General features: G+C 50.9%; 6 protein-coding genes across 6 annotated transcripts; 2 read left to right on the forward strand and 4 right to left on the reverse strand.

Moving 5' to 3' along the window:
* Positions 1–2,273: 2,273 nt before the first annotated feature.
* HO133_005408 (uncharacterized protein) lies at positions 2,274–2,743 on the forward strand (the record flags this gene model as incomplete). Its single annotated transcript, XM_037296318.1, has 2 exons — positions 2,274–2,532; positions 2,595–2,743. 2 exons carry the CDS (start codon positions 2,274–2,276, stop codon positions 2,741–2,743), a joined length of 408 nt encoding a protein of 135 aa, XP_037148300.1.
* Positions 2,744–4,019: 1,276 nt separating this feature from the next.
* HO133_005409 (uncharacterized protein) lies at positions 4,020–4,861 on the reverse strand (the record flags this gene model as incomplete). Its single annotated transcript, XM_037296319.1, has 2 exons — positions 4,020–4,569; positions 4,629–4,861. 2 exons carry the CDS (start codon positions 4,859–4,861, stop codon positions 4,020–4,022), a joined length of 783 nt encoding a protein of 260 aa, XP_037148301.1.
* Positions 4,862–6,221: 1,360 nt separating this feature from the next.
* HO133_005410 (uncharacterized protein) lies at positions 6,222–7,148 on the forward strand (the record flags this gene model as incomplete). The annotated part of the gene is made up of 2 exons (XM_037296320.1): positions 6,222–6,271; positions 6,329–7,148. 2 exons carry the CDS (start codon positions 6,222–6,224, stop codon positions 7,146–7,148), a joined length of 870 nt encoding a protein of 289 aa, XP_037148302.1.
* Positions 7,149–7,342: 194 nt separating this feature from the next.
* On the reverse strand, positions 7,343–8,758 carry HO133_005411 (uncharacterized protein; the record flags this gene model as incomplete). The annotated part of the gene is made up of 3 exons (XM_037296321.1): positions 7,343–8,505; positions 8,559–8,634; positions 8,750–8,758. 3 exons carry the CDS (start codon positions 8,756–8,758, stop codon positions 7,343–7,345), a joined length of 1,248 nt encoding a protein of 415 aa, XP_037148303.1.
* Positions 8,759–9,347: 589 nt separating this feature from the next.
* Positions 9,348–10,222, reverse strand: HO133_005412 (uncharacterized protein; the record flags this gene model as incomplete). Its single annotated transcript, XM_037296322.1, is given in 3 exon segments — positions 9,348–9,903; positions 9,921–10,001; positions 10,095–10,222. The coding sequence occupies 3 exon segments, from the start codon at positions 10,220–10,222 to the stop codon at positions 9,348–9,350; spliced, it is 765 nt and encodes a 254-aa protein (XP_037148304.1).
* Positions 10,223–10,721: 499 nt separating this feature from the next.
* HO133_005413 (uncharacterized protein) lies at positions 10,722–12,153 on the reverse strand (the record flags this gene model as incomplete). The annotated part of the gene is made up of 5 exons (XM_037296323.1): positions 10,722–11,188; positions 11,251–11,324; positions 11,375–11,595; positions 11,651–11,911; positions 11,971–12,153. 5 exons carry the CDS (start codon positions 12,151–12,153, stop codon positions 10,722–10,724), a joined length of 1,206 nt encoding a protein of 401 aa, XP_037148305.1.
* Positions 12,154–13,097: the final 944 nt, after the last annotated feature.

The following is a 13,097-nucleotide window of genomic DNA, read 5'->3' on the forward strand; positions in this document are numbered from 1 at the left end:
CTTTACTGGGATTTTGTTTCTCTGGGAGATATTTGGCTTATCATAGCCAAACTAGATATACCAGACAATGCATCAGGATGGCTCCTGCCTAAGATCTCTATCTTTCTGTCTAGATTTTGCATTTCGAGCTCTGCGGCCTGCTTCCACGTTCCTTGTCGAGAGAGTGTGTTCCCCAATCTTTGCATTAGCACGCACTACCTGTTCTTGCAGCCCTTCTACTACTGTCCACCGGCCCAACTCTGCGAGAGTTAAGGCCACGTTTCCCATATGGGCAATTGGCAATTGGCAATGGTCTGCGGATGCAGTGACCCTGAGACCTGATGTCGAAGCTCCAGGTCTTGAGCCTGTAAAGCCTTGGCCTCCGCCCATCGACCTTGACGTTGATATATCAAGGATAGATGTGCCGAGCTCACCAAAGTGTTAGGTAGTTCGTTTCCTAGTGTAACCCGCCACGTCTTCAAGACTTCTTTCGCTAGCTCTTCCGCGTCTTCCCATTTCCCATGGTTCCAGCACAAGCTTCGAGCCTGATGACGTTAGGATGCCCTGGGATCTCAGGCTGTCCCCAACACCAAAACCTCGGAATGTACGCGCTGAAACTCCTTCGGTTCATCTGCATCAGATCGTGCTTACCAGCGCCGTTCAAACCGTTTGAAAGTGAAATTTGTTTGCACGTTGATCAACGGCTGGCGGTTTCAGCTGTGGCCCTCTCGCCCACGATTCGGGCTAAGATGGATATGAAGTCGAAGTGTGGGTTTTCTTCAGCCTTGAGGCTTGATGAAGCACCCTCGGAAGATGAGATGGATCGCCATGTTGTCTCGACGCCGAGGTGTGTTCCTTCGCTCATTTTCTGATGATCCACTTGTGGGGCGTGTTTTATATCTACTCGCTGTACCGACGTCAGCTTGTAAAGAGACTCCTTTGCCAGGATCTCGGATACTGCCCCGCCTGAAAGGTTGCCTGAACCCCGGACAATGCGCTTAGAACTGCTTCGAAATTGCGCCTGACTTAAGCCCATTTTGGGACCTATTGCTCCTATCAGGGCCATTAAGTATATCGAACTCTCTAAATTTTAATCTACCGTATGCCCTTCTACCAACTAAAACATACCGTAGGGCCCTCCGGCCTCCGCTACAAGGCCGCCTTGCAAACATAGGGTTAGGGCTGCTACTAACGCTAGTCATGGTTTAGCTCAATAAACATTGTGGATGCATGTCGAGCGGCAACGTCACATCTACTAGCAAGCTCTCATTTGATATTGAACCATGGCTCCAAGTTTCATACTTCCACCAACTTTGAATATTTGGCCGTCATCTCATCGATTTTCAGGGCGCATGATTACAGGGTTGAGATTGGTGTTTTAGAAGCTCGTATTCATATGTCCGCTCCGCACCACAATCGTAGGTTTTCAGAATTGACGATCCAAATTTCCAAGAGAGCTTGGAACATTAAAGTAACAGTGATCCAGGGAAACCTCGGCGCCGCTGACTTTGATATGATGAGGCTGCGTACATAGTATCGCTCCTCGCGCTGTACACACTTCCAAGTGCGACGGCGATGATATGCAGATCTGGGCAATTCAATGTTTGCGTACTCTTTCCGCGTCTTGTCTGGTAGCTTCTCTCGCTTGCTCAAAACCTCCACAGACCGACTGTAAGCAGCGGCTCGACTCATGAAACACGATGAGCGGGGTGTTTCAAAACGCAAGGGTTGTGCGAGGCTCGTAGCTCGTGAGGTTGGTAGAACGGGGCGAGCCTTCGGACTATAACCTTGGAATTACCTTAACATTTACAATTTACAAAGCACGGACGGCACTCCGAGCCCATGGAACCCTACCACCATTGTGGAAAGCTACTTGTCCATCATCAATCTCTCTGCCAAATTACGAAGGCATCATGAGACATGTAACCTTATCCAATTCCCACGAGCATATGTATAACTACTCAAGTCCATGCGGCTTGCCTTCCATGACACCGCACCACCTTCAGGGAAGGAACCCATGCAAGGCACACTTCGAGGCATCACGCCATCATGAACACAGTCGTTACCTGAATCCTGCCGCTGGCGGCGCTCTCCTTCGGACTTCTCGCTTTCCGACACACAGTCTTTACCATTCTGAGCTACAAGTATGCTTCTCCAGGGACTCGAGTTGGAAGCCTGATAGCTGCCTCACGCAGGCTGTTTCCAGATCCATGCATAGACATGTTCACTAATGGTGCCGGTGCGCAGAGAATACCCCTCCAGACACTGGAATCCGTCAGCAGCCTTGAAACCGAATGAGCCTACCAACCGACCTTGCTTACAGGAAACGTGATATCGTCTCTTTAAAGAGCACTCATCATCCTTTATCACGTTCGAAGTCCTCAGAGCTTGCAGCTATGGCGAACAATCCCTCTCTGAGTGAGAAAAGGGCTATGACTAAGGAGGAGCGTTTTCCCGAGCTATTCGTCAATACCAACATCGACCGGCGCATATGCCGGAGAGTGGTCCCGCTTAAGGTTATTGTTGTTGGCATGCCACGGACTGGAACCCAATGTATGTATAACGCCCAGATTGGCAATCATAAGTCCGAGACGACCAGCTAATGCCGAATACAGCAATACGCGTTGCCCTCAAGCAGCCCGGTTTCAATGATACATACCATATGGACTGCCTCTTCGAAAATCCTCCAGACATCGACCTCTGGCGTCAAGCCTTCCTCGCCAAGTTCAAAAGCCAGGGCGAACCTTTCGGGAAAGAGCAATGAGATCAACTTCTCGGCCACTGCCAAGCGGTCTGCGATCTCCCAACCAGCGCATTCATTCCGGAACTCATAGCTGCGTACCCCGACGCGAAGCTCATCCTCACGCCGCGGGAAGAAAATAGCTGGTATGCGTCCTGCCAGCGCACCATTCAAACCACGGCAACCGCTCGATCGATACACGTATGTCTGACCCATATCCCCATCTAGAATCTTAATCAGCTTTCCTGTTCCCCAATTCCAACTGATTCCGCAAGACCTCCGACACTAATTGGTCCCCCTGCTAGATCCTCTCCGTCCTAGATACCCACTTCCTCTCACGCTTCACACCGCTCCTCGGTCTTATGTTCGGATCCATGTTCCCCTGCCCGCCCGACCTTTGGCAGACGCCCGAGGGCAAACGCATCTGGATCGAGCACTACCGCCGTGGGCACGACGAAGCCCGGTTTCTCGTGCCTCCAGATCGCCGCTTAGAATATAGCGTGGAACAAGGATGGGGCCCGCTGTGCGAGTTTCTCGGGGTCGAGGTGCCGGTTGGAAGGACGTTCCCAATGGTCAATGACTCCGGGAGTTTCGCAGTCAAGATAGGCGTCGTGAAGCGGCTGGCCGCGAGGAGAGTAGTGAGGAGATGGAGCCCGATGCTCGGGGTGCTTGCGGCCGCCGGGTTGGGGCTGTGGTGGGCGAGGCGATGATGGGTCGGTACGGTCTTTACAAATGCGGGCCTGGCGTCTACAGAGAGGGAGGCTTATGATACCATTCTTGCGGTTGGCTTGTATGGACGATTTTGGGGTTCATGATCTTCACATTCTTGTTTCAATACTTACATCGAAATTATACATCTCAGATCTACCATTTTTGGAAACAGGTACTCTACAGCATTTTGCCCGAAACCCCAAACAACTCTACTGGACGCTCAAATACGGGTGTTACAATCGCCAAGTCTTGGGGCTTTCGATGGTGGAACGTCGACAAGCACTACGCGGCCGAAGGATCGAGATGTTCAAGATTTGGAATTGAAGCCGATGTGAAGCTCCGAGGTAGTGTGAGGAGTCGTTGAAAGACGCAGAGCCATTTTGTGCTTGAGTAGCGTCCTAAGTAAGATCCAAGCGCCTCCTTGAATCGATGGCGGAGTTCCTCCTGAACTTCGAACCCTGCGGCTAGAGAAAGGTTGTGAACAAAGTAGCTGCTTGTCAAACCTAAAATTGCGATGCGCGGTGTGAAGGAGGAATATCAGGGCTCGAGGCCAAATGTTGGCCGCCCCTTTTCGCGACAAAGCCTTTCCTCACTCCTTCCTCCGGATCCCAATCATACCCTCCATCCTCGCGTCCTCGCCCAGCACCCCTGCTTTCTTCAGCACGCTTGCAGTCTCCTGCACCACACTCCCTCTCACACCCCTGACATCTTCCGCAAACTTCACCGTCTTCAACCACTCCCTCGCATCCTCGGCCGAATAGTCCAGCTCAGTGCTGATGTACTGCACCGCCTCCTCCCGATGGTCCTCAAAATACTTTATCCCCAGATTCAGTTTCTCGAGCATCTCTTCCATCCTCTCGTCTCCGATAACCCCGGGCCTAGCGACTATGTGCCAGCTCGGCCAGGGTGTGTATATTTCCCCGATGCGTTTGATTTCGCCGTTGTCATAGTATCGTTTCGAGGTGAAGTGTTCCCACATGAAGAAGTCGGCGGTGCGGTCATTGACGGATTCTCGGAGTTTGGCGAAGGTTTGCAGGGGAATGATGTCGAAGGGCGCGGATGCCGAGGAGGATGAGGTAGAGGCTGGGGAAAGCCAATCGTGCGTATCGGCGAGGACGAAGCCCATCACGTAGGAACCACTACACGAGTTGTTAGGGCCGAGTTTGTTGGAGTTGGGTGGAAGGGAAGGGAAGCGTACCTACCAATCCGGCTGACGCCCATCTTTGCCCCCTTCAGTCGCTCCACTCCCGTCACATCCTCTCTGTTGGCTCCCGTACTTATCGCCCAGCATAACGGCGTTTCCACATACGTTCCCACCATCCTGTAACCTGCAGACCTGCTCTCGGCTTGGGCCTTACCAAGCCCCGCTACCCAACCCTCTGTGAGACCAATGCCGATGTCTATCTCATTGGATTGGAGAGATGTGATCATGTGGCCTGTACCGGAGGGAAATGGGATGAGTGTACATGATAGCGAGAAGTGCGTAGAGGCGAAGTGGATGGGGGTGGAAAAATGTTCTAGGGCATGTTAGCAGGGGTGGTAAAGAGGGCGTGGGGTAGGCGGGGGGAGGGGCACAGGGGTCGTTGGGAGCTGAAGTGGTGGGAGAGGAGAGAAGAACAATGACTGACCTGGTACATAGCCTATACGGAGAGGCGGAGAGGAAGGCATGGCAGAGAAGGATGGGCAACTCTTGAGACTCAATATCCCAAGTTCATGTAAATGCCATTGTGAGCGGAGTGCTTGCTACATCATGTGGAAAGTCCCTCGGAAACTTCCGAATTCAGCCCTATTGGATGTCACCCAACGAATGAACCCCGCCCCGGCGCCCCAGCGGAGCACAGCACTGGCACTAGCAGTGCCTCTCGCAGAATGATCACTGAATGATATTCCGTTGTGCCCGTCGACGGATATTGAGGGAGCATTTTCTGCAGCAGTCATATGCAGCTTACGAGTTGAGTAGTTCCGACATTTGAGATTCTGCAACAGTCTTCATCTCGGTCAATCATGTGTGAATACAAGCACCAGCTGTTGCCTTTTCGACTGCTCCATGCATGTTTCATCTTATTGTTTTCTCAATTTCCTTCATGTCTTTGGTCCAGGCTGTTCTGATGATGGACTCAGCCTTTCGTAAAGGGCTTTGACCCCCCCCCCCCCCAAAGCATCAGTCACAGCCTTTTCCCTGCATCGGACAACAGCTTCTTGAAGGAGCCTTTTCTATGCCACTCCCCTTGGCTCCTTAGATCTTTATGCCTCATGCATGGGATTGAGCTGCGAAGCGAAGTTGCAGCTGGCAGTGCATCCATGTGCTCTGACTGCGAGGTGCTTCTGACCATATAGCATTGATTCCTGCTCAGGGTTGTCTCTGCTTCATAAACCATGTTTCTCGAGGGAAGCTTCTCTGTCAAAGTGTCCCCCGAGTTCCTTTGAACGTCAAAATGCCTACCTCTATTGTTTCTCTTGCACTCACCTCCTTGATAGCAGTATACAACGTGGCACAAGTTTCATGTGGTGATCAGTGTTTCAATATCGACGAAATTCAGCAGCCAGAATATTTCCCTTGCAGTCCCTCAGCTCCAACCAGTAATTGTTGTCAATCAGACTGGATCTGTCTAAGCAACGGCCTTTGCGAGCCCGACAACAACCCCCGTCCAAATCCAGTAGTGTGGACCGGGCTCTGCACGGATCCTTATTGGGGAAATACGACAGCATGTGCTAAGATTTGCCAAAATAATTTGACTGGTACGTACAGCTCAGGAAGCGGGGTGCGAGATTCTGATTTGGAGTCGAAAGAATGGCTAACTCTACCAAATCAGCTATCGGTGTTGACAATCGTGTATCATCGTGCGGAAAAGGCCACTTCTCCTGCTTTGAAGACAACAACAGCCAAGCTAGTTGCAGTACTTTCACCAACGGGTTTTTCTTAGGGGTGGCAACAGTCGTGACAACCATCACTGGTCCAAGCCCAATGCCCGTCACAACCAGTTCGGAAACCGGCGCAACTTCTGCTGCGGTCAGTACTGCAGCTTATCCGTGTCCAGATCTCGACGGTACCTCATATACAGATGCTACCGGAAACAATTACAAAATCCAATGCAGCACCAACTATCCTGGCAATGATCTTCCAGCCGTCCACGCAGATACCTTCGAAGAGTGCCTGAGAGTTTGTGATGCCTATGTGCCAGAACCCTCCGCAGCTAGTGAGGCTTCCTGCATTGGCGTGAGCTGGGGGGCAGGAAATCCGGGTGGCAATTGCTATCCCAAGTACCAAATCACCACCATTAACACTAATGATGGCGGTCTTTCGAGCGGGTACCACGTCAACTATACGCTGCCAAAATCAGCTGTGACCAATCAGGGCAACAGCCTCTCGATTTTGAACGCACCGGCGACGAGCAGCACCCACTCAGCGACGTCAACGATCATGCGTACACCTACTCCCAGTGGTAGTTCAGACGGCCATGCGGCCGTCGGCGTTAGCGCGGGGGTTGGTGTACTCGTACCCGTCGGCTTGGCGGTTTTTGCAGGCTTCTTCTACCTTATTCGGCGCCGATCAAAGAGACGACCTGAAGGGCTACTGGATGTGCATGCGGTGGCCAATGAAAAGAACGATAATGGACTGCGCGAACAACGCGCAGAGAGGCGGTTGGATGAGCTCCCGGCAGAGAACCTACCTGGTGAATTGTCTGTTCCACACCGGCCTCGAGCGGAGTTGAAATGAATACCCGGGTATCAAGCAGAACTCGGCTGAACCTTGTGGGTTGTGTCCTTGAGTTCGAGCGACGGACAGCTCGAAAGCACATGCTTTGGCGTATATTGTGGGGGACGGATCCCAGCAACACGCTAATTCAGCATGGTCTGGGTGATTTGGGCCTAGTCTTTGTGGTGATTATGGCTTGAGGAACATACAGGCTGTCACTCATTTGGTCTTGTCATAACTTTTCGGAGGAGCGGTGCCACTTGCTTTCGGCTCTTGCTCACGTCTTTCTGTAACCATACTTTTTTCCAGTGCTGTCCTGGCTTGTCCTGTATCAAAACACCTTTGATATTGAGGATCTCTAGCTGGAAGTCAGAGGCTCCCTGCTCTGCGAACTTGATCGCGGAAGAAGAGGAAGATGAACGAGCTTGGAGAAGCAGCTCTCTCTGAAATTCACCCTCTGAAGATGTGGATGTTGTCATAATCGCAAACATCGATAGGTCTCGCTCGTCCATGAAGTGTTGCAGCTGGTCCTCGAACGATGATTTATTCTCTTCACCTGCCTTCTGAACCAAGAATTCCAAGGGCTTCACTACGGAGCTGATGCCCAGTTTTGTACCACTCTCTGTCCACCCTTTGTAATCTTTGATCAAGACCTCGGTGAGGCTAAGGCTGCTAATGTCCCTCTTAGCTTCATCAATGTCCTTGTAGTAACGGTCCCGATTCCAACTTTGTGCGTCTTTAGGCGACAATTGGATCTTTGCTTCAAGGTAGTCCACCGAGTCCCGATCCACATGCTCCACTTTTCCAGGCGCTGTCAAATTGGCCGTATCCACCAGTATGCTAGCAAGTGCCATTTTAGCGACTTGTGCGTCCCAAACTTGGGTCACTGCACTGTCATCTACTGCAACTTCTCCTTGTCCATGAGCGGCACCGGTTGAAAGTGAGGAGCTCGATATGCTGTCCCACGCAGACTTGCATTCGCGGACGACAAGGCTGGTGCAAGAGCCGCACTTCTCGATCACACGCGGTTCGGAGCCTGTGTTTTGAGGCACTGCGTTCTCTTCCTCATGGTGGTCTATCACTCCTAGCACTTTTGAAGAGAATTGATCGCCTAGATCTCCTTGTAATTTGTTGTGGTCCACTAATATCCACCGCACACTCTTCAATAGCCTTGACTGACTTGGTAGATCGTCTAAAGTAATCAGACGATCAATTGCGATGTTTGCGTGTGCACAGACGGCAGAGAACTCGGGGCGGAGGCGGAGACCCGAAGCAGGTATGTTCAATAGAGGAACGTAGATGGGCGAGAAATTGTTTCGTGGAGGGGCAATGGATTTGATGTACGCGTAGAGAAGAGAGGATGTAAGGGAATCAAGGTCTGATAAAGGTCAGTACAGCTGCTGATAAGCCGTGGGCGATAGACAAGAAGACCTGCAGACTCATTCCCAATCACAATGTTTATGTTATGCTCCTCGTGAACTGCTTTGACGAGGTTCGTCTTGGCATGCTGCAAAAAAGCACGAAGAGAGTTGCGGGGAAACGCCATTTGAGTTGTCTTGTTAGAGCTCATATTTTTAGCTTCAACATGATGGAGAAGACGGTAGGCCCCTGCTTCTGCATACCTGCGTCATTGTGAGTGATTCTCGGGCGGAGTTTGATGCTACCTGAAGGTCCCGTAGTAAGCAAAGGGGCTAGAGTAACCCGAAGGGGTTTAGCCAGCGAAGAATGAGCTTAGCACGCTCTGAGGGACTGAGGCAACTACACCCCCTTACGAACTGCTACCTGATCGTTTTGTCATAACATTCTATGTTTTCCTTGTCCTCCAGCAAAACAGCTCGTCAGTGCGTAGGATGTTGTTAATGTCAGGAATACGCGACGAAATTGGGTTGGGACTACTCGTATCCTTCAAGGCAGCTTCTTGGTCTCCGTGGGGACCCTAGCTTGCTTTCATGATACAGCATGGTACAGTACGGACAAAGCATAAGATACTTTGCTTGAAGGCTATAGCCAATGATACTCATTACGCAAGCTGACTTACGCCATTTGCTGCTATCATTGCTCTGGTCTTCACGGGGCTATCATGGTATATGCACATAGTATCAGCGAGGTGTGACAGGACGATTGATCTAAACTGAAGCTCTCTTCGTCCAAAATCTCAACCTGCCGCGTAGTTAAAGCAGCATTTTACCTCCTCGACCGTTGCATCATCCTTCATTAGCGTCATTCGTTTTGCACCCACATCTTCTCTATCGAGATCTCCCACCCATCGTCTCCCTTGCCAGCTACTTTCACACAAGTCAAATCTTCAATTATCCAGTCAGCCCCCGCGTCCCTCAATTGGTCCACACCATGCGTAGTCGCGAGACCCAAGACCATACACCCAGCCGCCTTGCCTGCTTTCACGCCGGCGGGAGCATCCTCAGCAACGAGCACTCGTGCCCGCTCTCCCAAGCCAATGCGCTCCCGACCGAGGTTGTAGCAAGCAGGGTCCGGCTTGCCGGCTGCGACGTCTTCTGCAGCAACGGACGCCGGAGGAGAGGGAAGCGCCAGGAGATCAAGCCAGCCGGACAACAACGTACGAGTGCAGGAAGTGACAAGGGCCCACGGTGCGTTCGCTTCCCCCATAGATTTCAGTAGGGGTCGGGCGCCCCGGATCTCGGTCACGCCGGAACCGTACAATTTCGGGATCAGGCTCTCGATGTGACGAACGTCTGTTGCGTAGATATCAATATGGCATTGGGGTGGTCCGGGGAGACTGACTGACATTCCCAGTTTGCTTTAGAGGGATCATACAGTCGCAGCGTATCGATGGAGCGGCGGCCTCGCGAATTGCGAAGAATGACATCGGGATCCACTCCCAATTCGGCACCAATTCTGCGCTACGCGGTAAGTCTTGGTAATTGAACAAAGAGCAAGCCATGTTCAACGACCTTCCCGTGAGCGAGGGAGAAGAGGCTATTCACTGACCTTTGCCAATGCTTGGTAACGGCATCTGTGGTATTTATGATGGTACCATCCACATCAAATAAGAAGCCAGCGAATGCGTGGCTTTCCGTCTGCCCAGTAAAAGAACCGTTGCCTTGATCTAACGCCATGGTTTCAGAACAAGGGCACCTTTCGAGAGCGCTTGTGGGAATGAAGTCTCCCGTCCTCCCAGAAAAGCGGACTTTTAAGCGAGAGGTTTGCTTAGTAAAGATATCTGCAACTACTCGTGGTCAGGTGATGATGCAAAAGAATTGGTTACAGAGCAAGTTCACAGTTACCGAGCCCGTACCGATCGAAATCAGACTATACGAACGGGCCCTTACCGGCCTCTGTCTAGTACAAATGTGTCTCAGTTCTACGTTCGCTGCTGGTCCTCTTCCAGTAAGAGCAAACAAATTGCTCTGATACAGCTTCATTGTCGTCAGATCCTTACAGCTATTGTCGCTGGGATACACACGCGCTTCGCTTTCTTATTGGAAACGTCTCCTGAGCGCTTTAAGACTCGTCTCCCAGATTAGCCACCGTGGTAAGGACTTCATTCAACTCTTGTGTTGCATCTAAAGTACTATTTCTTAGTGTGCGGTTGGATGGAGCGTTTGGTAGCGCATCTCAGATTCGGTGGTACGCATTCTCGGGTTGCGAGACCTTTACCTCTCGATCCACGCGGATGCCACCCAGTTCCTGTAACTGGGCATCGTCTAGTCCATCCTCAGCAACGCCAAGTGGCGTCCATGTCGCCTCTCTGGGGACTGGTGCAGAGACTTGAACGTTGTAGTCCTCAACAGAACGCGACGATTCAGCCCCGACCGCCCCTCTCGTCTCTTCGCCATCTAGTGGTAAGCGGCCGTTTGAGCGTGATAGCGTAGAAGGACGGCCTTGCGAAGGCCAGAGAAGGGCTTTGAGGCCTTTCAATGACCCTGAACCATATGTGTACGATTTTGAACCGGAGGCACTGTTACGCTCACGCCGGTCTTGAAGTGTCTTGGTTATGAGAGGTCGCAGGGCGGGTATTGAGGCAACGATAATCCAAAGATTAAGCTCGACGATGGCCCATAATGCAGCAGGAGTTTCGTTGACTAAACGCAAAATGAGTCAGCCGAGAATTCTTCAGAAGGTTTTCCACGAAGGTCGTTCTCACAAGTTGGATCGAAGCCAGGCTTTCTTTGGGCGAGAACGAGTTGCCACAACCGTACAGCTGAGACCACCGTTACACTGCCAAGGCGATCAGCGATATCCTGTATCTGTCTTCAGAGCTTACTCACACAAGACCTAGAAGAAATGTACTGCTAATGGAAATCCTTTGTGAAACAGACCGCTGAAGGTGGGAAATGAAGTACACGGGCATGAGCAGAACCACCAGGTCTAAAATGATTGTGAAAGACTCGTTGGAAGTGAAGAATTGAGGGTACTGGATGCACCGGCTTTTGATCGTTGCGTCCCAGAAGCCTCGAATAGGTGTACAGCTGAATATGCCAACGATGAACTAAAATCTTGGTCAGTGGCCGCTTTTCGAGAGAGGAAAAGCTTGTGTTACTTACTGCAGCTATCATCCATCCTATGTTAAGTGCTGCAACTATCTGCAAAGGGCGTCTCGCATTTGTCACTCGAAAGATACGCCAATATAGCGCCAGAAGCGATAGTTTACTGAAGGTAAGAGCAAGAGGATAGACAATAGCCAGACCATATAGTCCTTTGTTGAATTCCTCGAGATGGTGCGTATCAGATTTGCCGATGTGCTGGCCATAATAGTTATGCTCAACCTCGAATATCACTGTCGCGGTGTAGCCCCAGGAAAGGACCTAGAGCAGAGTTGTCAGCGTCCACTGCACGGAGTAGATCTGCTTTTTTGTGGTCCCACCGCAGCTACCACTATGAGTTCGTCGTCCATGCCAATGGATACTTTGGTATGTAGACGGGAGAACAAACGAAGAACGAGGGTGGTAAAGGACAGTATTATGAATATGATGGCAACAGCATTCATTTGAGGTCCATCGTTGGCGTCGAGGTTGACACCCACATACACTGGAGTGGTGAACTCCATATTCACTTTCGAGTTTGCGTGCCTTGATCTTGGTCTGGAGGAAAGAGATGTATCAATATAGTCTCTAGATTTGTAGCGGTTTTCCTAAACCCTTTAAAACCTGAGCTTTTGCGAGACCAAGGCCACGCAGCTCGTGACTGATTCTCCGAGCCTCTTGTCAATAAAGCCAAAGGAAAGGATACTGATCCCAACAGGGATAAGATTGCCGGGAATAGTGCATTGCTACCAGATGGCAGGACAAAACACACCAGACACCACATATCCGGTGCTAGTTTCGTTTGGGAGAGTAGAACATGAAAGCAAAGCAGTCCATCCCAGTGTATCTTTTGCGCCACTACGTGAACTTTTCGGCCGTAGAGTATCTCAATGATCGAGTTGCTCAGAAGGCTTACTATCGAATTCGAAAGGCATTCGAAAAATTCCCACTTGCCATTGACTGAAACTCGCAGACTTGGACCATGATTCCTGATACCTTTTCATGAAGAGTGGCGAAAGAAAGGAGGACAACGCATAGTATGGGTAAGGCCGGTATATCATGATTTGATCAATTCGTCCAAAGATCTAATGATGAGTTGCATTAGCGCAACATTTGATAGCTTGCCGATCTGCTTCTGAAGGGATGAGACGTTGGGATTCGAGCAGCTAGGAGCACACATTCGAAAAGAATGTATGTGAGCATATCTCATTGCCGGGAAGGCTTTGTGGCCATATGCAGGCTTCCATTCTACCGTATTGACTAGCGACGGCTCCAAAAACTGGGTATGGTCGTCGGAGCCAGGCATGTCAGCCGCACCCTTCGGAGAATTCTCTGGTTTGAAAATCGAAGGTGCATTACAAATCTCCGCTTCATGCGTCTGTTGTGAATGATCGGGCCCGTGCATAATAATAAGGTCACGCGGGTCAAGAAAAGGGCCCACTAAGCACCTCTTTCACCCACAGCGGTG

Source organism: Letharia lupina (assembly GCF_014066315.1).
Source record: "Letharia lupina isolate WasteWater1 chromosome Unknown contig_21, whole genome shotgun sequence".
Taxonomy (NCBI): Eukaryota; Fungi; Ascomycota; class Lecanoromycetes; order Lecanorales; family Parmeliaceae; genus Letharia; species Letharia lupina.